The sequence below is a fragment of the Pelophylax lessonae genome (genome assembly GCF_965119305.1).
Source record: "Pelophylax lessonae genome assembly, chromosome: 1".
Taxonomy (NCBI): Eukaryota; Metazoa; Chordata; class Amphibia; order Anura; family Ranidae; genus Pelophylax; species Pelophylax lessonae.
In genome coordinates, this window is record NC_138768.1 from 495375899 (window position 1) to 495400316 (window position 24418).

At 47.3% G+C, this 24418-nt stretch overlaps 1 protein-coding gene across 2 annotated transcripts in view; it reads right to left on the reverse strand.

The window, feature by feature from the left end:
* ADGRL3 (adhesion G protein-coupled receptor L3) overlaps positions 1-24418 on the reverse strand; it is a 1148837-nt gene that overhangs the window by 710709 nt on the left and 413710 nt on the right. For both annotated transcript variants that reach the window (XM_082254905.1, XM_082254904.1), the window contains 2 exons: positions 22596-22658; positions 788-1099 (listed from right to left, as the gene is read on the reverse strand). In XM_082254905.1, coding sequence (XP_082111031.1) covers positions 788-1099; positions 22596-22658 — 375 coding nt within the window. The remainder of the gene's footprint in view (positions 1-787; positions 1100-22595; positions 22659-24418) is intronic.

The window sequence follows — 24418 nt, forward strand, 5'->3', positions numbered from 1 at the left end:
GTAGGGCTATGTTGCGGCCAACCTAACACGGAGCTAATAATTGGGTTGTGCTAGGAGGAGACAACACATTGTGTGGAGAGGCTGCTCACCCCAATATCACTGGAGAGATAAAGACAAAAAGGAGCCCCCAGGGGTTTTCTGACAGCAAATAAGTAGGACAGTAAATATGTAAAAAATTTAATCTTTATTGAGAATTAGATAAAATCCATTAAAAAGGGAGCGTCGTTTTGTCTTTTTCTCTCCATAGTTGGGTCGCGCTCTCTGGCCAGACTGATAATACCGTAAGGATCTAGGATATCCAGTGCGTTGCCAAGTCCGGCAGTTGATTGTAGTTCTCGCAGGAACCAAATTTATTGTAGTTCTCACAGGAACAGAAAATAATAAAAGAAGAAAAAATTCCACTTTTAAAAAGAAAAAAAACGCCAGGACCGCAGATTCCAGCAGGGAACCAGGTCCTTATTCCTGAGTAGGTAGAAAAAACTGACGTCCTAAAGCAGGAAGTGGGAGTATACCCCCTGGGACGGCCCCAGGGGCGTACCCAAAAAGTATTTCCGCCTAGTCCTATTCCTGTTGAGAGAGCAGTATAAGCCCAAGGGTCTAAGAAGATATGGAGCTGTGTCCGTCAGTGAACGAAAGAGAAAAATACATTAATTTCTGGACTTTCACATTTCTGTTTTATAAAAGGACTACACACACAGTTTAACAATGATAACAATATCTCTTTGCAACATTATTTATTTAAAACTATTTTACTGTTATATCCAATGGTTACCTCTATAAAACTTACCTACAGTTCCTAAAGGACATGGCTGCTTTGCGGTTTGCCCTTGTCGTGTCTTAAACCACATAATTTCACGAGCTTCCATAGCATCACAGCTCTCAGGACCGACAGCTGGTATTTGTGATGAAACAGGTATGGAACGTGTAGTGACCTCAATGGGAATTTCAATCATAGGATACAATGTTGATATGTTCCTGCGACTCAATACAGTTGTTTTTACTGTGCTAGTCATTGTAGTCCATTGTGTTGTTGTGGTAGTCATAGTAGTAGTAGTAGCTGTTGTGCTAGCTCCATTATACTGCCTTGATGGAGGAAGTTCTTAAAAGAGATAAAATTATATTTTTAACACACACACCCATTCATGACACCTAGTTCAAATTGAGATAAACATCCTGCAAACAATATTACAAGGGAGGGAATTGAAACATGAGGTTTTAACACATGTAAAGCTCCAATTACATACAACTGGTTTTTTTTTTAACATTATTTAACATTTTTTTTTATTCCTCTAGAAATAAGTACATTGTTTTTTTTTTTTTTACTGACAGTACAACGAACATTATTTTATACTGTAAATTTGTCTTGGTATCAGTCCTCTGTCATCCCTTGCATAGAATCATTCAAACTGGGAGAGGGAGGGACAATACTAGCTGCTTATCTCTTCCACATGCAAACCCCCGGACAGGAGAACAAAATACGCCATTGACCTAGGACTGTTTTGTTGCTCCTCATTGTACTGTATTCCTTAAAATAGAAATCCAGCAAATAATTAAAAGCAAAAAACAAAACAGTTTATTAACAAAGAAAACATAAAATAAGAACATTTTGAATAAAAACTACTTCTACTGCAGTACTCCCACTAAAGTCATGCCAAAGGCTAATTTTTTTTAAATTAAAATAAAAAAAGAGGTTATACTTACCAGTTCTGTGCAACAATATTGAACAGAGCAGTTACCTTACCGCCTCTTCTGGAAGTTTCGCACTGGTGCTGTCGGCTCCTTCTTCCTACTGGTAGTGTCTTAGCAAGCTGTGTGCTATAGGGGCACGTGTGGGCATGCTCCTGAGCTGAGCTGTTTGCGTTGATAGACACACACAGCCTCAGTGAGCTACGTCACCACTCCCTCTTTACAGAAATCTGACTGACAGAAGCAGGAGGCTATCAGTGTCTCCTGTGAGACCAAAAAGAGAAGAGAGTAATGCTGCAGCGCTAGGACAGCGCTAGATCAGTGAGAGAAGTCAGGTAAGTGTTTAGGGATGGGGGAAGAGGGAACAGTTAGTGGAGAGTTTTTTTTAAAGGGGAACGCATTAAGGTAAATAACGTTTAGATGTTAAAACCACTTTAACTCCTAAAGTGTCCAAAAACAAAGTACTTCTTTTTCACAACTAGATGAATCTTCTGGGTTACATGATAGTCATCATTTAACCAACTTCCTCTAAGTCCAAGTTGTAGTAGTGTCAAGGTCTTACCTTGCCTTCCTGTTGGCAGCCATCTTGGACATGTGCAGACTGCTGTCTTTTATAAACTCTGTTTACATCATCAATTGCCTGCTGCCTGGGCATCGCTCAGTGATGATGTTGCACACCTGACTATATACAGTATCTCACAAAAGTGACTACACCCCTCACATTTTTTAAATATTTTATTAAATCTTTTCATGAGACAACACTGAAAAAAATGACACTGGTACAATGTAAAATAGTGAATATACAGCTTGTAAAAAAGTGTAAATTTGTTGTCCCCTCAAAATAACTCAACACACAGCCATTAATGTCTAACCCACTGGCAACAAAAGTGAGTGCACCCCTAAGTCAAAATGTCCAAATTGGGCCCAAAGTGTCATATTTTTTGTGGCCACCATTATTTTCCAGCACTGTCTTAACCCTCTTGGGCATGGAGTTAACCAGAGCTTCACAGGTTGCCACTGGAGTCCTCTTCCACTCCTCCATGACGAGATGGTGGATGTTAGAGACCTTGCGCTCCTCCACCTTCCATATGAGGATGCCCCACAGCTGCTCAATAGGGTTTAGATCCAGAGACATGCTTGGGCAGTCCATCACCTTTACCCTCAGCTTCTTTAGCAAGACTGTGGTCGTCTTGGAGGTGTGTTTGAGGTCGTTATCATGTTGGAATACTGCCCTCCAGCCCAGTCTCCAAAAGGAGGGGATCATGCTCTGCTTCAGTATGTCACAGTACATGTTGGAATTCATGGTTCTGTAGCTCCCCAGTGCTGACAGCACTCATGCAGCCCCAGGCCATGACACTTCCACCACCATGCTTGACTGTAGGCAAGACACACTTGTTGTCTTTGTACTCCTCACCTGGTTGCCACCACACACGTTTGACACATCTGAACCAAATAACTTTATCTTGGTCTCATCAGACCAAAGGACATGGTTCCAGTAATCCATGTCCTTAGTCTGCTTGTTTTCAACAAACTGTTTGCGGGCTTTCTTGTGCATCATCTTGAAGAGGCTTCCTTCTGGGACGACAGCCATGCAGACCAATTTGATGCAGTGTGCGGCGTATGGTCTGAGCACTGACAGGCTGACCCCTCACCCCTTTAACCTCTGCAGCAATGATGGCAGCACTCATATGTCTACTTCCCAAAGACAACCTCTGGATATGATGCTGAGCACGTGCACTCAACCTCTTTGGTCGACCATGGCGAGGCTTGTTCGGAGTGGAACCTGTCCTGTTAAAGCACTGTATGCTTTGGCCACCATGCTGCAGCTCAGTTTGAGGGTCTTGGCAAACTTCTTATAGCCTAGGCCATCTTTATGTGTACTCTATTTTGTTGCCAGCGGTTTAGACATTAATAGCTGTGTGTTGAGTTATTTTGAGGGGACAGCAAATTTACACTGTTATACAAGCTGTACACTCACTACTTTACATTGTAGCAAAGTGTCATTTCTTCAGTGTTGTCACATGAAAAGATGTAACAAAATATTTACAAAAATGTGAGGGGTGTATTTACTTTTGTGAGATATTGTATATCACCTGTTGGCTTGCAGTTCTTTCCCCTTGTGTTTGTGCTCCAAGGTGCATCACTGCTAGCAGTCTTCTGTTCTCTGTGTTCCTCCGTACATGACCTGGCTTAGCTGATGACTTTCCCGTCTCTTGATTCCAAATCGGCAGATGACCCGGCATCGGCAGACTACCCGCCTCTGGACTCGACCCCGGTTTGGATGACTACCTGCTTCTAGACTTGATCCCGGCTTGGATGACTATCCGCCCTGGACTTGAACCCGGCTGTTCCTGATTTCACTCCTCTTGCTGTGCGTTTACTGTTGTTGCTCTAATAAACTGCTTTATTTTACTTGCATCTTCGTGTGGTCTGGTTTCCTGAAACCCTGACAGTACACAAGGGCCATGAATCCTGATGATGCAGGTCTCCCCATGCTGGTTTCCAGGCTCGATCTATAAGATCACCTTTTGGGTCGCTTCGCTCAGGCGTTGCAGACGTTGCTTGAACCCACAGCACACCTTGCTCCAGGTGCTGCTAGGCAGGTGGTTCCTCCTGCTGCTGCTCCTGTTGCTGCTCCTGCAGCTGGAATCGCTGTTACCAGAGGGATGGCTGGTTCAGCCCCCCTTCCGCAGCCCTATGGGGGTGAATGGAGTCAGTATCATGGCTTCCTAAACCAAGTGGGCATTTACTTTGAGATGGCCTGGGCAAATCCCTTATAGGAGAATGATAACCCTGTTAGACTTGATTACTCGAGTTTTGTTGCTTCCTTCCGTAGGGTATTAAATGTGTCTGCTTGCTCTGCCTCTGCTGCTAAACTGCTTGTGTCCATTTAACAGGGTATACGAACCGTTGCTAGGTATGCCTTCGAATTTCGTACCCTGGCAGCAGAGGTGGGCTGGACTAATGAGGCTCTGGCGGCTGTCTTCTCTCATGGTCTCTCCGATGCATTGAAGGAAGAGATTGTGGCCAACGATCTCCCTGAAGAGCTTGAGGCTCTCATTTCTTTCCTGATTTTGATCAATACCAGGCTCAGGGAGAGACCATTGTTTAAGGAGCTCCTTTGGAGGCCTCCTACCAGAATGGTTCCTACGTTTTCTTCACCCATTCCTCCCTCACCTCCCACACCTCCTGGGGATGGTGCGTCTGGCTGTAAACCCACGCAGCTGGGGTTCGCTCGCCTTTCCGAGGCTGAGCGGGCCTTTAGGAAGAGGGAGGGTTGGTGGCTGTATTGTGGCCTTGGTGGGCATTTCCTGAAATCTTATCCTATCCGCCCTGGAAACGCTTGCAGCTAAGGTCCTGTCGGGGGCAGATCTTAGGTGGAATTTCCTCGTTCATCGGTTTCCCTTAAAGGTGAACCGCTAATCACAATTGTCCTTTCCCGGGCAGCAGGTTCGGTGGTTACTCAGGCGTTGGTAGACTCCGGTGCTGGTAGTTACTTTATTGACAGTACGTTTGCTGCTGCGAATTCCATACCCTTGCAGCCCCGTGATTCTCCACTAGTCATCGAGGCGATTGATGGCAGACCCCTGCAACAGTCACAGATTACCCACGAGAAGTTCCTCTCTTGGTCTCCACAGTTTGGCTCTGTTTGTATCCATGGGCCTGTTAAGGTACTTTGTACCTCCTCAGATTCAGTGTTGCCTACTGAATATCATGAGTATCAAGATGTAATTGACAAGGTGTGCTCTGGTACTCTTCCCCCTCATCATCCGTACAATTGTGCCATAGACTTGCAACCTGGTGCCCTTCCCCATCGTGGCAGAGTTTATCTTCTCTTGGTTTTGGAGAATAAGGCCATGGAGGAGTATGTGGCGGATGCACTGGCCCGGGGGAACATTCACAAGTGTACTTCTCCAGCGGGTGCCGGTTTATCTAGGGATGCCCTTTGGCTTGTGCAATGCGCCCGCTGTCTTCCAGGAGTTCATCATTGATGTCTTTCGTGATATGTTGCAGCAATGCATTGTAGTCTATTTGGAAGATATCTTGATTTACTTGGATTCCATTGAATTACACTACCTGGATGTCAGACGAGTGCTGCAACGTTTACGTGAGAATGGGCTTTACTGTAAGCTTGAGAAATGTGAATTCCACCTGTCTCAGGTTGCCTTCTTGGGCTACATCATTTCTGCTGAAGGGTTTTCCATGGACCCTCAGAAGGTTTCGTCTGTTCTACAATGGCCTCGCCCAAGTGGTCGCCGCTCCATTCAGCATCAGAATTTTAATCAAACATTTATCAGAAACGTTTCCTCTTTGGCCAAATCTATCTCATATCTCACCAAGGAGGACAGCGATCCCCACAATTGGATGCCTGTTGCCATCCAAGCTTTCGAGGCCCTCAAGTCTGCTTTCGCTTTGGCTCCAATTCTGTCTTATCCCAATCCTGGATTGCCCTTTGTCCTAGAGGTGAATGCGTCTGAGACGGGAGTAGGTGCCCTCCTGTCTCAGCGTCAAACACCCGATGGACCCTTACTTCCTTGTGGGTTCTACTCCAAGTACGTATCTCTCAGAGGCCAAGAGGCTAACACCCCGTGAGGCCAGATGGGCCTTATTCTTGTCTCATTTTAACTATTTGATCTCCTATTTGCCTGGCTCCAAAAATGTTAAGGCTGATGCCTTGTCTCGCCAGTATTCTGAGTTGTCCAGGAAGAACTCTGTGCCGACACCGGTCATACCTTCAGATTATATCCTGGCTGCCATCCGCACCAACTTAACCTCTCCTTTTGGGGAACAGATCTTGGCTGCCCAACCTGATGCTCCCACAGAGAGATTTGCTGGCAAATGTTTATAACCTGAGGGGTTGCGCATCAGACTATTGCCACAATTCCAAGACTGCTGGTCATCCTGGCAAGAGCCAGATGTCCTGGGCTATTTCCGGTCAGTTCTGGTGGCCAGCTCTCTGCACTGATGTTGCTGCGAATGTGGCTGTTTGTTCAGTCTGTGCCAAGAACAAATCTCTGCCGCGCCTACTGCATCCCATTCCCAACTGGGAGCATACCTGGTCTCACCTGGCCATGCATTTTATTGTGGAACTTCCCACGTCTCGAGGTTACACAATTATCCTCATGGTTGTCAACCGATTCTCCAAAACGTGCCACTGTGTTCCGTTTAAGCGGCTGCCTACCGCTCAGGAGCTTGCCTCAGTGTTTGCCAGGGAGGTTTTTAGCTTACACGGGTTGCCTAGGGAGATTGTCTCGGACCGTGGGAGCCAACTTATCTCCAGGTTCTGGCGCGTCTTTTGACTGTTCCTCCACCTTGCATGCATAAATGTCTCCAGGTAAAAAAGATATATATAGCTGGAATTTTTCAAGTCAGCACATCTATCGATCCATTTTAAAATGCCAGTCCACACAGTCTATGGGAGTTTGGTTGGCTGACACAGCCCCAAGCTTCTCATATATCTTTGACACTAAAACTACAAGATCTGCCTGCCATGATTCCTGATTCTCTTCCTTTCCTCCAGAGATTTTGGGTTCCCACTCACATGTGTGTATTAAAGCACCTTCTGTTGCATAATCCAGACATCTCATAGAGTCCTCAAGAAATAGAGAACTGGAGGTTTAACTCTTCACCATCTACCAAAATTTGAATTTGGGTGTACTTACCCTACAAAATGCATTTGCATGTCCTCTACCCAAAAATTCATTATCATAGTTAATTCATATATACAGTTTTTTTTTTTTGTTTTTTTTTAGGAAATTGCTGATGTTAATGGAACAACCATTCATTCAACAGATTGTAAATGAAAAACTGATAAACTGATAAATTGAAAAACTGTCCAGACAAAGTTAGTTTACAAGTCTGATTTATGTCCTAGGAGTAGCTTTTGTGGAATCTCTTTGAGAAAAAGTTGTTAGCAGCAAATTCATTTTCACTCTCTTCTACCCACGTGATCACCAGACACATCAGTCACTAAAAAGGCCAAAAGAGGCATCAGATGCCAGCACATCCACCTTGTAAAACATTGTTAAAGTATGAACAGACTTGTCCCTGCACTCCCCTTGAGCCACCGCTCCCTCATACCAGCTGAGCTCCTGCTGGATTGCTGACCTGACTGTGGAGCGATTGTGCCCTATGACCTGAGTGATACATTACCCATGAATAGGGGTCTTACCTCCCATTGCACTGCTGGATGGAAGCTGTGTCCGCATTGCTGCCTGGCCCCAGCCCTCCCTAACCGCCACGTTCTCTGGGGTTCTCTGTCCGGGGGCTCCTGGGGGGGGGGGTCCCGGGAGTCCCTGGATTTACCCACCCCCGGACGATTACCACATAGTACCTGTGGGGGGGGGGTTCTTGGGGTGGGTGGCATGCGGGTGGGTCGCCCTGGTCAGCTCTGGAGAACCCGATGGACGTGATCGCCTGGGGGACTGTTGGATTGCAGGGGGCGACGGCCTCCCGGGCCTATGGAGATCGTATACTGCCACTGGCCAGCTCAAAGCCTGATTCCCACGGAATCGGGGGCTCCTCTGTGCTTTGGGGACTGGCGTTCGGTGTACTCCGACCGGACTTCCTTCAGTACTCTTCAGGTGTTGGGGCCTTTTGTTGTGGGGGCCCCTCCTGTCCTCCTCTGGGGGGAACTGTGGGGTCCGGAGCATAGGGGTCCTACACGGCCCACTAGCGGTCCGACCTGAACAATCAGTGGCTCTGGAGGCCCTGCGTTACCAGACCTACTATCTCCACTTTCTTATGCTGGTTACATAGGACCTGGGCTTCTGTGTTCTTATTGCTGGGACAATTGTGGACTCATGTTGGTTGGGGGTGGCTCGGGGTTGTAGGGGGGAAATTCTCTCCATGTTCTACATGCGGGGTGGGCCTGGGGAAGGGGACGGGCTCATACAGGCCAGGAGGTTTGAAGGTTTTATGTGTTCTAATGGGGGGCTGTGCATTACTTTTAGTGGAGGGGGATCTGAGTGGCCAGTTGGCGGGAGTCATGCTGGTCTGGGGGAGGTGAAGGGGGCCGGTCTCTCCCCGCTGGTGTCAACCTCCATGCGGAGGCACTGTGACAGACTACCTGTCTGTTTGAGGTGGGCGGCTACTTAGATCCCTCATCCATGGGTGGGCTACTGGTTTGGGACATTGTTGTTAAGTTGTCTAGTGTATGCCTTCTGATGAATGGAATTATATGTTGGTATGCATGGCCCTCTTTCCCTGATTTACCCTTGCCCCCTCGACCTATCTCCTTCTGCACACATCGCTTGACCATTGGGGGCCTGACCCCGTGACATCCGTCCCCTAGTCTCTATTTTTATTTCCCGGATACTTACCTACCTCTGTCTCCTCTTCATTATTACACGCACATACTGTTGGGCTGGGTGGAAGGCCGGAGCCTGTGGTCTGGGCTGTGCCTGCTCTACACGCGTCCCCACTTAGGCCTGCACTTGAGTGACTTTAGGGGTCACCAGGTGCCTGGCAGCTAAGCTGCCCTTTAGTTGGTGCAGGGCAGTAGCCGCCCCCACATTCTCTCTTGTTATTTTCTGTCTACTCCCTACTTTTCTTGTCTCCTTTTCTTCTACTTTTCTTTCTTCTCCAACTTTTTGGTAACCCTCTCCCCCCCACCTGTCCCGCTCCCTTTCCCCTCCCTTGTCCTCGCTCTCTTCCTAACCCCCCCTTTTTTTTTTTTGGCCCCTGACATGTACAAGCTTACGGTGGTCTCGTTAAATGCCAAGGGGCTTAATGTCCCGGAGAAGCGCAAAGTCCTTCTCAATGACCTGCATCGCCGGAAAGCGGATGTGGCGTTTATCCAGGAAACCCACTTTCAGACGGAACGCCTTCAGAAGTTGACAAACCGCTACTACCCCACATCCTATCATTCCATGAACGCTGCTGCCAAGTCTAGGGAAGCGTCCATCCTAGTAGCCGCTCGGGTGCCCTGGACCTGTCAGGACTCCATGTTGGATCCCAATGGCCGCTTTGTATTCTTAAAGGGTACCATTGGGATGAGTGCAGTGACGTTGGCAAGCGTCTATGCCCCCAATGATGGCCAAAACTCCTTTCTTACCCGAGTCCTTAGGAAACTGGCATACTTTCAGGTGGGTCAACTGATCTTGGGCGGTGACTTTAATGTGCCGCTGTCCCCAGCAGTGGACACGTCTTCCGGTGGCTCCTCTGTGTCGCACGGCTCTCGTAGGTGGATCCTTCAAGCTTTTCACGACGCACAGCTTATTGATGTTTGGAGGATGCAACACAACGGGGAGAAGGACTTTACTTTTTTCTCACCGCCCCATAGACTCTATTCCAGAATAGATTACTTCTTGATCCCGCATTGCCAACTACACGCTCGTCTACAAACTTGCGGATGGGCTGCAAGGGAAGACGCGCTTTTGGCGTCTGAGTGACTCCCTTCTCTATAATAGAGAGGCTCAAGCTGACGTTTTGAAGGAACTTATGGAATACTTTTGGGTTAATACGACGGATGATTGTGATCAGGGGATTATCTGGGAGGCCCACAAGGCAGTCATCCGGGGGGTCTATCTGAAGCATGGTGCCAGACTCAAAAAGAAGAGATCTCAACAACTTGAGAAGCTCTTGGAGGGCATCCACAAGTTGGAAACCTCCTATAAGAGATACCTGGACAGGTCGGAGGAACAGGAACTTTTCCCGCTTCGTCGCCAGGTGCAGGACCTTTTGTTTGCTAAGGCCAAGTCGGACTTACAAAGGGCTCGGCATGCTTTCTACATGGAAGGGAACAAGTGTGGGAGGCTTTTGGCGGCCACGTAGAGACTTGCTAACTACGTGCCTCGCATCACGCCCCAAACTGGGGGCTCTGCCACCTTACCCAAACAGATAGACGCATTTAGGGGCTTTTATGACTCTCTGTACAACCTCCCGGACTCGGGGATTCCGCAGTCCACCATAGAAAGCTATTTGGCCTCGGTGGATCTCCCGTCTTTGGCGGCAGATGCCCGGGAAGAGTTGGAAGCCCCCATCACTTTTTTTTTTTTTTTTTAATCAGATAATTTTTTATTGAAAACTTTTTTGCACATACAGAACAAAACAAGACCAGACAAAAAACAAAAGAAAACAAAAGCTGGTCAACACCTTGAGATAAAGCATCACCTATACATGGCGAACATTGAAATCAGTAGCAGAGGAAGGCATAACCATCAGTACATAGGGGAGTAAATACGAAGCATGGAGCAACCGTGTGATCCTAAGCAGTCATGGCACTTAACACATACCAATGTGGTGACGTCATCTCAAGTAATACCGGATATAGTAGGTGAATTCCGCTAATATAACCAGTGGAGTCAAGCGGTATTGTTCTTCCCATACTCACAGATAGGTACCACCTAGTAATCATTAAACAGTGTCTCCCGTCAACCGTTCCCGTCTATGAAGCCCATAGTCTGCAGCATTATGTGGAGGAGGTAACGCCACCCAGAAACCTGTTGGCGACCAAGTGAATGGGGGCCATACCAGGCACATCCAGCCACGGTCCCCATATGCGCTCGAATTTCAGTGCGTTCCCCCTGTGCTTGTATGTGAGATGTTCCCTTTGTAGGAGCACTTTCACTTCCTCGATCCAGTCAGTATATGACGGCGCCACGGCAGAAATCCACCGCCGCGCTATCAACTTCCTGGCCAGGAAGAGAAGCCTGAGCACCGCAGCATGTACCTCAGGTTGATAGAGCTCTTCATCCAGCCAACCCAGAATGCATAGCTTCGGCTCCACCGGTAACGTCAGTTTCCAAAACGAATTAATGGTTCTCACAACCGCATGCCAGTACCGGTGCAATTTTGGGCACCGCCACAGCATGTGCAGCAGAGTGCCCGTATGAGCCTGGCACCTAGTGCAGAGGGGCGAATCCCTTCTCTGCCAGCTGTACAGTCGTTGAGGGGTCCTGTACGTCCGGTGAAGAATAAACAGTTGTGTAAGCCTTTGTGAAGAGGACAGGGACACCCTAGGGACATTCTCTAGTATACCCGTCCATTCTTCCGAGGAGATGGGACCTAAATCCGCAGCCCAGGTGTCCCTACACTTGAAAGACATGGCCTTGGAAATATGCTCCATAAAAGCCGAATACAGGGATGAGATCTGCCCCTTCCTAATGCTAGTGGTCACCAGATCAGTAAGTATAATCGGACGACAGAGACCCCATGGGGAAATCCGCGACTGAGAGCTGATGGCGTGGCGTAACTGCAAATACTGAAAGAAAAGGGAATTGGGCAACCCGAACTCAGCACGTAGAGATTGGAAATCTCTCAATTCGCTCCCTTGGTACAACTGTGAAATATAATTCACCCCGTAGGCACCCCAGGTCAAGGAGTTCCGGAGCTTATCCAGTTCGGGATAGTGGACATTATTTAGAATCCGAGAGTATCTCGAGAAACCACGGTAACCAAAGTGGTTCCTAGCCCTTTGCCAGACCTTATCAAGTAATTTGAGGGTAGGAAAGCTCGGAAAAAGCCCCAAGGAGCCCGCTTCCAGTGATTCAACCAGAGAGGCCCCCGCCAGGTGCGTCACCAGGACACGCCTGACAGGGTCAGAGTCTTCATCCTGCAGCCAGCCCGTGAAGTGCTGCAGTTGGGACGACAGAAAGTAGTAGTAGGGGTTCGGTACCGCCAGCCCACCACTTTCCTTGGACTCCTGCAACGTCTCTAGACGAATTCTGGGAGACAACTTCCTCCAAATAAGAGCACGGTACACCGTGTTAAATTTCTTAAAAATGTGAATAGGGATCCATACTGGGGAGTTATGTAGCACATATAACAACTGCGGGTTCCAGATCATTTTGATCAGGTTGCATCTGCCAACCACAGATAGGGGCAACTTAATCCAGCTGGCCAATTTATCTCTGAACCTGTGCAGCAGAGGTAGAATATTAAGTTTAATATAGCGCCCCAGATCAGGATGGACAACCACCCCCAAGTAGCGGAACTGGTCCACCACCAAGACCTGGGACGCCACAGGGGGTAGTGCAACCCCAAGGGGGTCCAACGGGAGCAAAACAGACTTGTCCCAATTGACCTGAAAGCCAGAGAAGGATCCGAATCGGTGAATCAAGTGCAACAAGGCGACCAGGGAGCCCGAGGTGTCCCCTAAAAATAATAACGCGTCATCCGCGTATAAAGCAATTTTGTCCTCCCCCTCACCCCTCCGAAAACCTACTATAGTCGGGTCGGCCCTGACAGCTGCTGCCAAGGGTTCCACAGCTAAGGCAAAGAGCAGGGGCGACAGCGGGCACCCCTGCCTAGTGCCCCTGTGAAGCGGGAATGACCGGGGAATAGAGCCGTTAATCCGCAAACAGGCCGTGGGTGCCCCATATAGAATCTTAATCCAGCGAATGAAGGAAGGGCCAAAACCAAAGCTCTCAAGGGCCGCCCACAGATACTGCCACTCCACGCTATCAAATGCCTTAGCAGCATCCAGTGACAGTATCGCTCTATGTCCACAATTATCTGAGGGCAATTGCATATTCAGATATAGTCTACGTATATTGGCAGCCGTGGAGCGACCCGGTATGAACCCAGATTGATCCCCATGCACCAATTTGGCAATTACTTTAGACAACCTGTTAGCCAGGACCTTGGTCAGCAGTTTCAGATCGGTGGGCAGCAGGGAAATCGGTCGATAAGATTCAGGTCGAGTCGGATCCTTCCCCGGCTTCAATATGACCACCACTACCGCATCGTACATGGACCGTGGGAGCTCCCCCACCTCAAAGGCAGCCAGGAGAGCAGTAAGTAGCTCAGGAAGTAGGACTCCACCAAAGGCCTTATACAGCTCAATGGGGATGCCATCCTTACCCGGCGCCTTGGAGTTGGGAAATGAAGCCATAGCCTCCTGGAGTTCCTCCAATGTCATGGGGGAGTCCAGTACATCCCTGTCCCTTGCGGAAACCTGCGGCAAGTGTAGCCCTTGTAAAAACTGACTGAGATCCTCCGGATCATAGGAGACCTTGGAGGAGTACAGATCCTCATAAAAAACCCTGAACCCCTGCAAAATATCAGCTGTGTCAGATACCACCCTACCCGAGGGGAGAGCCAGTCGATGTATGATAGACGGGGGGTTTTGGGCCCTAGAAATGAGCGCGAGCATGTGACCTGTTTTCTCCCCCTCCTCAAAGTGGGCCTGAGAAGTAAAGAAACGTTTATGGTCCGCCTGCTGATGTTGAACAGAGCGGAAGAGACGCTGCGCGTCCAACCATTTGGCCTCCGAGTCGGGCGTGGGGGAGTGCAGGAATTCACGTTCAGCGCGGAGCACGGCATCGCTAGCATCCTGCGCCCAACGTCTACTCCTAGACTTGATGGCCGATACCTCCTTAATACACAATCCCCGTAAGAAGGCCTTCATAGTATCCCACACTATACCCGGAGCTGCAGAGTGCCTGTTGTCAGTAAAAAAATTCGTTAATTGCTCCGCGAAGGAGGCCAGGTCCGGAAACAGTTGGAGCCAGAAGGGGTTTAACTTCCAGTGCATCGGCAGCTTAGTGCCAGGGAATTTAAGGCATACTTTTAGCGGGGAGTGATCAGAGAGACCCCTAGCCAGGTATTCAGCCTCAGGCACTAGGGACTGTAACAAGTCAGAGCCAAAGGCCAAATCAATGCGGGACAATGTAGAATGAGATAGGGAGTGGCAGGAAAATCCGGCATCAAGGGGATGTTTACAGCGCCAGAGATCCACAAGACCCAGCTCACCCATGAACCTCGCAAAGGGGGTGGGCATCCTGGATCCGCCGGGGCAGAACTTTTTATGTAGATCCAGTGACGGGTCAAGGACATTGTTAAAGTCACCCACCACTAGAATCGGGACCTGGGGATGTTTACCAATGAACCGAGACAGGCACTCTAGCACCTCAAAAGAAAACGGAGGGGGAACATACACATTCGCAACCATACATTTAAAGACATCCCACATTCCAACTAGAAAAATAAATCTACCCTGTGAGTCTATCAGGGAGTCCAGAGATTCAAACTTAGCAGTAGCAGCGACTAAAATAGAAACCCCCCGGGAGTATTGACTGTGGAAAGAATGGAATTGAACCGGGAACCTCCGTGAGCGGAGGCACCCGACCGAGTCCGTGGTGAGGTGGGTTTCCTGTAGACAAACCAAAGCGGGTCCATGGAGCGACAACAGGGACATCACTGCTGTGCGTTTACGAGAGTCACCAAGTCCCCGCACATTCCATGAGAGGAGTGATCCTTCAGTGGCAGCCATGTGGAATTGTCAACCAGGTAGGGGGGCAGGACAAGCCGCCAAAAGGTATGTATTCCAGAGCCCCAGTGGGGGGCCTGTGCAGTAACAGCAGCAAAAGCAGCGGTGTGACAGGGAAGACAGCAACCCACTCAGGAGACACTGTACCAGTGGAGAGGGCGGCAAGTAGGAATTCACCAAAAAAAATAGTTGAGAAAAAAACAAAAAAAAAAACAACACAGAACAAAAAACAGAGGATGGCTGGCAGCCAACCAGGCCACGGCCATCCAATCCCCGCAGGGAACAGTTTACTGGCCCCAGAGGGGCATGGGGGTGTAGAAAGAGGGCCCGAACTCGGACAATCTCAGAGACCCGTAATAGCGTATCCACGGGTCCCAGAACGTGTGAGAACAACGGAGCCATGGTGCAACAAACAAAGCATAGCGGCAGGCTCCTAGCAGTGGAGTGATGGACCCAAACGAACATTATGGACTCTTACTTGCTTGAAGAGCAGATCACTCCGCGGGCGCCCCCAGGTGCCGCTCCTGTCGATCCAACCAGTGGGCCGCCGATGCCGGGGTCTCGAAGAAGTGGACGGTTCCATTGGCGACCACACGAAGCTTAGCCGGGTACATCATAGAGTATACCAAGGGGATGGCACGCAGGCGTTTCTTGATGTCATTAAATCTGGCCCTCTGTTTCTGGAGAGCCGCTGAGAAGTCAGGATAGATAGAAACCCTGGCACCCTGTATTTCCAAACGAGGCTGCTGCCTGGCAAGCTTCAGTATAATGTCACGATCCTTGTAGTGCAAGAGCTTCAGGAGGAATGGTCGGTCAGGGCCCCCCGGTGGCGGGGCCCGGAAAGGCACCCTATGTGCTCGCTCCACAGAAAAAAATGGGGAGAGGTTGTCTTTCCCAAAAGTAGTAAGGAGCCATTGTTCAATGAATTCCACAGGTGCCTTCCCCTCAGCCTTCTCAGGGATGCCCACCAACCTCAAATTGCTGCGACGCAGCCGGTTCTCCATGTCCTCCAGACGATTAATCGCCTCAGAAACCCCCGATGAGTTAATGCGGACATCCTGTATCAAGGGGGGTAAATCGTCCTCTACAGCACTCATCCGGCCCTCCAACGCAGTGGTCCGCTCTCTCATCTTCTGCATATCATGCCTAATATGCAGAAGACCCTCTTTCATACTCCTAACCTCTGTGGATAGCTCAGTCAGAGAGGCACCGTAGGAGTGCACCGCAGTTAAGACGTCCTGAATGGTAGGGACAGCCTGGGCAGCATCCTCCGACGGACCCGGGCGTAGAGGGGTCTCGGGCGGAGCAGTCACCACTGCCCCCTGCAAGATCTCAGCCGGGCCATCATGGTGAGGGGACAACACAGCCGCAGGAGAGGGAGCATGCACCCGAGCAGCAGCCGAGGAGACCGGAGGTGAGGACAGCGGTTTATGCTTTGCAGGATCCCAGGCGAACTTCCCCAGCTTAGAGATGGCGGTGGGTTCCTTTTCGCGGGCCGCGCGCTGAGGGAGCGGGGCGCCGCCATTTTGGGCCTGCCTGGCAGCAGATGCGCCGTCTTCCTTCCTCCTGGTCATGTCGGAGCGGGATGGATAGACGCCCGGAACAGCCGCCGGAACGATGCAGACACGAGCCCGAAGCAGCCTGGCAATGTTTGCGGGTATACGGGTCCACTAAACAGGATAATGGCTATCAGGATGACAGAGCCGAGGCAATGCACGTCTTCTCACATGTACGGTTCAGCCACGCCCCCGCCCCCATCACTTTGATGGAACTTCAAACGGCGGTGGGTGCGTTTCAGGCAGGGAAGGCCCCTGGACCGGATGGCATTACTCTGCCGTATTATTCCACCTACTTAGAGGTGCTTGGCCCGCACTTGCTGTCATGGTTCAACATGTTGGGTATGGGGGAATCGTCCTTCCCGCCCGATACGCTCAGGGTCCACATATCAGTTCTTCCCAAGGATGGCAAGGATCCCTCTCAGTGTGACAGCTATAGGCCTATATCTTTGTTGAATATGGACCTTACAATTTTTACGAAGATATTAGCCAACCGCTTGGGCCAGCATATGTCGCCGTTGGTCCACTTGGACCAAGTGGGGTTCATTCCCTCCAGAGAAGCGAGGGACAATACCTCTAAGATCCTGAACCTCATCCATGTAGCCCAGACATCCCGAACACCGTGTGTACTACTTAAAACAGATGCGGAGAAGGCGTTTGATCGCGTCAACTGGCGATTCATGCTGTCAACGCTACGTGTGATGGGCCTCTGTGACACTCTGCTGTCCTGGATAGGCCATATTTATTCTCACCCTTCAGCACAGGTGAAGTGTAATGGGGTGCTCTCCGACCCCTTTCACATATCTAATGGCACCCGCCAGGGGTGCCCACTCTCGCCATTGCTCTTTGCTCTTTCCTTGGAACCATTTTTGGGCAGAGTGCGGTCCAACCCCGATATCACGTTAAGGTCGGAGAGCTGGAATGCAAGGTCTCAGCGTACGCTGACGACATGCTATTCTCCCTTACTAATCCTGTGATCTCGGCACCCAATCTGATGAAGGAAATAGAACCCTACGGTCTCTGTTCCAACCTTAAGATTAATTTCCATAAATCTGAGGCTCTAGGGGTGGGAATCCCAACTCCGCTCCTAGCACACCTATCCTGGACACTGCCTTTTAAGTGGACCCAGACAGCACTGACCTACCTAGGTACCCAGATACCGTCTGACTTGTCTCACCTCTACGAGCTGAACTTCCCTCCCCTCCTGACCCACATTCGTCGACTATTGACTTCTTGGAATACGGGATTGCACTCATGGTTTGGGAGGTGTAATTTACTTAAGATGACGATTCTCCCTAAAATCCTATATCTTTTAAAGGCCCTACCCGTGAAGATCCCGTCTTCCTTTTTTGCCCAAATCCATAGTTTTTCTTGAAGTTTATTTGGGCACATGGGAGATCTCGGCTCTCTCGTACCCACCTGACGTTGCCGAAGCAATTTGGGGGTCTGGCCCTTCCAGATGTGGCAAAATACCACCAAGCTGTCCACCTTGGCCAGCTAATAGATTGGCGGCGGCATTATACTGGTAAGCTGTGGGTGCAGCTTGAAAGAGGGCAGACTACTGCCTCTCTGGGGGGGATGCCGTGGGTTGTGGGGGAACTCCCCCACCATATCTGTGTGCACCCCACAATTGGGGTGAGGATAGCGGCCGTCCGTCGACTCTTGTCCCACCCCTCCATCTCCACACGGACGTCTCCGCTATACCCTATTTTGGGAAACCCGGAGTTTACTCCTGGCATGGAGGACCTGGCGTTCCGTGGATTGGACGCTCGGGGTATTTCTCAGGTCTCCCACTTTTTTCGGGGGTCCCGTCGGCCGACGATGGCAGAATTGACGGCAGGGGGCGGCCCCTTTCAATTGGGATTCTGGCATGCTGCCCAAATCCATAATTTTCTTCATTCCCTGCCAGCGCCTTCGTTGTTTGTTCGGGATCATACCCCTTTCGATGAATATTGTATGGGGAGTGGGAATCTTCCGGGCACGTTGTCTAAATCCTATGGCCAATTGATCACTCTGGCGGAGGATTTTGTGCTGCCTAGCCTGGGCAAATGGGAACGGGATCTCCAGGTGAGTCTCACCCCGGCGCAACGATTGAAAATATATACCTTGGCTCTAAAAACGCAGACTTTAAGGAACGACTTTAAGGAACGCCGACTTAGGAATTAAATTACAAGATCCTCACTCGGTGGTATCGGGTTTCCTCTCTTTTGCATAAGCTTTTCCCAGATACGACGGACCTCTGCTGGAGATGTCAAGGGGAAGTGGGCACAATGCTCCACATCTTCTGGTCCTGCCCCCGCCTTCAGACCTTTTGGAAGGATGTTAGGGCTCTCCTGGGGAAGCTCTCGGACGGGGATATCCCGGACTCCCTGGAATTTTTCCTTTTGCAAGTGCCTACCATGCCGATTTCTAAATGCAAAAAATCCATTATCCCTCATATGCTGTGTGCAGCAAAATCCTGCTGTAGAAATCGTCTAGGGCACCAACGATTAAAGACTGCATGCAAAGGATGGAAGACATTAACCGAATGGAGGACCTCACCCTCGTGAGGCAGCATCACAGGGAGCGCTATGAGGATCTGGGGTTACTGGAATGTCTTTGTATTATCTGACAAGGGGAGGTCACTGATGTGTGACTAACACTAGGACTGAGGCCACGCGTGGGGTAGTCTATGAAGGGGTCTCCCCATATCCTCCCTCTCTCTCCCCCGCTCACGTCCCCCCCCCACCTTCCTCCCCCCTCCCCTGCCCTTCTCACCTTTGATCACTCTCACCTTACACTCTCTCTCTCTACCTTCTCTGGTTCTGTTCTGCTCACTGCCTACCCTTCTTACTTACCTCTACAAACTTCCTGTATCAGTGGATGCCCTATCGGGGGAAACGCGTCATGGAGGAGGCGCTGCATCGTCACATCCTACAACCGGGGTCCGCACTGCAGGCGGCCGCAACTACACGAGTGATAGCAAGCCTATTGTCACCTTTTTACATGTAAGTGCAATCGTCTTTTTTTCATAATAAAGTATCAAAAGATAATGCACTATTGGATCCCTTTCTTATTCTCCAACATACTATGCATTTTGTGAGGGAGTGCTGAGAAGAGGAGAGGAGTGTAAAAAGTGGCATCCCTTGAGACCATACAGATGAGATCCAGCAGCAGGAGTCATCACACACTCTGATTGCTATACAGCTCTGGTAAGAGGCTATATTTTTCTCAGGCTGCAGAGAAATACAAGCGTGTAATTCTCCCATATGGTAAAGGGGTGTTGTCACTTCAAGGTGTTCTTAATTCCGCATTTATATCCCTTATCTCTAGTAAGAAGCTAATCCTGAAGGTGGTGGGATTCAAGCGTGTCACTGAGCACTGAATATTGTTTCTTTCATCTTTGGATTGTCACTACTGGATAATTATCGCACGGACTTTATTTTTCTTTTAGCACCGATACATATTGTGGACTTGATTTTTTTGTCACAAACCCTTTGGGGTTTATTCACTGCATTGAGGCGCTCTATCCAAAGGGACTCTTTTTGTAGGATCCTTTGGTCCCAATTTCCACCTCTGGGGTCAGGTGGAACCACTGCCAGTGCGATAAACGAGATCCAAGACGTTTTGAATCTATGGTACAAGTCGAGATGGCGACTAATAGGTGTGATCATTTTCCCATTGCCTGACAGATATGTATGGTCATTTATTCTTTGCTTGAACATTCTTTTTGTCTTGCTGACATAATATGCACCGCATCGGCAGGTCATAAGGTAGACTATACCCATCGTTTCGCAATTAGCAAAGAAATTTGGTGTAAAAATTTCCTGGTTGGGAAGCAAGAAGCGTTGACCCTGGTTTATCCACTGGCAGAAGTCACACCTGTTGCATTTAAAAATACCCTTTCGCTGTTTCTGAGGTTTAAGCTTCTTAGGGTCATAACGGGAGGAAACTATTGTATCTCCGATGGAGCGTGCTTTTCGAAACACGATTTCTGGATTCGAATTAATGTGTTATGCCAGGGTCGTGTCCTGTAGCAGAATATGCCAATGTTTGGCCAGAATGCTACTAAGTTGACTATGCTGAGAGGAAAATTTCCTGACAAATTTGGTTGTGGCAGATTTATTATTACGATTTTTGGGTTTGAATAGTAGTGTGCGTCTATCTTGTTCTATGGCTCTATTAAAGGCCTTCTGTAGCAAATATTTACTGTAGCCCCTACGTAATAATCTGCTTCGAAGTAGATTGGCTTGCTTCCTAAAATCCTCCTGTCTAAAACACTGTATGATGAATAAGAACTAAGGTTGTATATTGTATGTAACTCATGCACTGTCCCCTTGTTCTTCCTAGATCTTGTCCTGATATTATATTGTAAAACATTCTCCTGAAGAAGCGTTATGTATAAACGCGAAACATGTAGAGAAAATCATCTGTTTAGTGGTCCCCTCATCACCGGATACCCGTTACCACCATTCGCATTATGACCTTCTTATGAGCGAGAGGTCTTTATTGTATTTGTATACGTAGGTGGTGATTGAGGGTTACCTCTGTTTCAGTACAATGGTAGTATACTTGCGATCTAATTTTTAAATGTGTTTTTTTGTATTTATATTTGTTTGTTACGATGGTAAAAATCTTTTAACTTAATTCTAAAATAAAATACAATTTTTTTACGACATTATTGTCATGTTGTGATACGGTACTACCATATTATTCACTTCATGGTTCATATTGGTGTATTTGAATATACACCTTGTTTTAATGGTTGTCACTGCATTGATTGATTTAAATCACATATGACAATTGGCACCTCATTAATTTAGCGCACCAGACCTATTTTTTCAATTAATTATTTGTCCAGATCAGGTATCTGGATCTTTGGTAGCAGCTTCATTTTTTTGCACAGAATTGTCAGCGCACTCACTATTACTTTATCATATATTCCTTTTAAATAAAATATTTGAAAAAAAAAAAAAGTATGAACAGACGATCAGGTAGCCACCTTGCAAACCTTAAGCACAGATGCCTGAAGGCAAAAAACCCAGGAAGCACTAAGCGCCCACGTAGAGTGCGCCTGCACAACTGTCTGTCTGATCCACTTGAAAATAGTCGCGGCAGACGCAGAGCGAATCTGACTTTTAAAAAGGCTCAGTAGTTGCCAAGTACACCCTGAGTGCCCGAACCACATCCAAAGTATGTAATGCAACTTCCTTAGGATGTTTAGGCTTAGGACACAAAGAGGGTAACACGATGTCCTCATTTAAGTGAAAACTGGAAACCACATTATGAGGGAAGGAAGGATCCGGACAAAGTACCACTTTATCCCTGTGAACTTCCTGGAGCAGATCAACCTATGCAAGCAAAAGTAATAGTTACAGGGGTTGGGATAACCCAAATAACACTGGAAGAACTGCTCAAATAATTTTTAATCCATTTTGTACAAAGAGTAGATAAAGGGCAAACCTTTAGTTTAGAGTTGTCATGCGAGCCAAGAGGTAAACGGTAAACTTCCAAATGGTGTCAGTTTGGTGCCACCTTTCTGGGATGTTGCTTCTCAAAAGACAGGAAATTAAGGGAAATCTCCCTAGTAGGACATAGACCATCACCTACTCTATTCAAAATGTAAAAAAAAGTGTTGGCTATAAATATGCTTTAAACCTTTTTCCAAAAGATAAAAAAAAAAAAACTTATAGTTTTACCTACTTAGAAAGTGATAGCTGCAGTTATATTTAAATGTGTTTGTTGGTTACTTAAAATTAATTCAAAATTTCATGACTTGTCTAAGACTACCTTGTGCAGAACAGTGTTGTCGCCCTGTTAAAGGAAGTGAAAAATTATAGGATCTACCTACAGGATTAACAAAAAAACTAGTTTCAGGGGAAGGGGGTTCTCTAAAAAAAAACTGTTGTGGTAATGTTGTGACAGAGTGCATCACAGAGTATGTGATTTCTGATTTTACTAATAGTTACACTTTAACTGATCAAAAGGGGTAAATAAACATTTATTCTTAGGGTTTACGTACACTTAAATTCCAGGATTTGCATCATTGACCATTTTGACAACAATTTATTATACCAGGAAATATATATTGCTGTGTATAGCCACCATTGACAGGAGAGTAAAATAAAAACAAGAAAATAAATAAGGATAGAAAAGCTCACCTCTGGATACAGGTCGTTCAATACTAGAATCAATATGATTTGAAGGGACATAAGAAATATGACCTAAAAAAAAAAAGTAAAAATATGCTTGTTTTGTTATTACTGTACTTTCCATGAGTTGCATTTATAAGTAAGCCTTTAAAACAACATAACAATGTTGTGCTTCCAAATTATTAAATAATAAAATAAATATTTGTCAACACATAGATGAGTAAATCAATAAAGTGAAAAATATTTCAAATACATGAATGTAAAAATATTGTACATCAATTAATAAATAGAAATACAACCCACCAAGTTCATAATAAAGTCCAGTGAAAATAAAGTGCACCAAAAGGATCAATAGAATATAAGAGAAAAAACAGAAAGATAGAAAGATTATGAGCTCAGCGTTAGACAGACTGAGTTTGAGGAAGTGGTTGCCAATGAGAACACAGTATCGGCAAACATGACTGAAGCTCAAATCCTGAATTCAAATCACAAATTCAAATCAGAAAATCTGAATGAAAGAAAGAAAGAAAGAAAGAAAGAAAGAAAGAAAGAATGGTGGAGAGAGAAATAAAGAAAGAAAAAAAGTTTATGTATAAATGTTTATGTATGTGTGTATATATATATATATATATAATTTTTTTTATGTATACACATATGATCAGCACAAAACCAATTAGCATTGAGTAGACAGTATGTCAGGGATCTTTCAGTCTTATGGGTTGGTCAGAGTACGCCTAAACTTTAACCAGTGTTTGGTTGGAAGTTTTTTTTTTCCAAATAATGTTTATTGAGTTTTCAAGGTACAAGAAAACACATACACAAATAACAAAGAACAAGTAAACTCTCGCTCAAGATGAGGTGGAGCTTAGTAGCTATGATCAGTGACAAAGTTCAGTCAAGAACAAAATACAAAATACAATCGCCAGTGTGAGGTCAAATCAAGGAAATAGGAACAAAACGATGCAAAACAAAACAGAGCAGTAAACTTCTGTGGCAAGTTCATACTGTTTAGTGAGCATATACGGACATAAGAGCTCGTAGCATGACAGGTATGTTACGAAGAGGAGTACCAATGAACCCAAGCTGCCCATTGTTTGTCAAAAGGTGTAACAGTGTCCCTGGTCCTAGCTGCAAGCAGGCGCTCATAGTGGTAAGTCAAGTTGACTTGTGCTAATACTTCATTGTGGCTAGGGGCTAAGCTATCCTTCCAATGTCTAGCTATACATAACTTGGCGGCCAAAAGTAGATGGACCATAATGGTTCAGTTTTTCCACGGATAGTCCTGTACCCCTATGCGGAGGACCGCTAAGGCGGGGTCGGGCTTTTTCAGTATTCCAGACATTGAAGCCATGATTTGGAATATTTTCTTCCAGAAACTGGAAATGCCCACACATGACCAAAATATATGGAAGATATTAGCTGGGTGACCACAGCCCCTCCAGCACAATGGCGAGTAAGACGGAATGAACTTCGCCAATATAACTGGGGTCTTGTACCAGCGTGCTACTATCTTTTGGGAAAGATCCCAATGGTTTGTGCAATGAGTTGCTGCTGCTACCGCCTTAAACGACTTAATCCACGAGTCTTGTGGGAATTGTGTTCCTAAGTCAGTTTCCCAACATATCATGGGTAGTGTCTTAGGGAACATAGATTTGTCCCCTAGTATATCATAGAACAACGAGATGCCCTTCGTGTTTGTAACCGGGGTTGTAAAGAAGTCCCGGGCACTGGTTGTCACCTGGACATCCGGGGGAGGGTTTTTGCGAAGAAACTGACCAATCTGTAGATATGTGTGGTGGACAGTGGTGGGTAAGTTGTATGTATCAACCAAC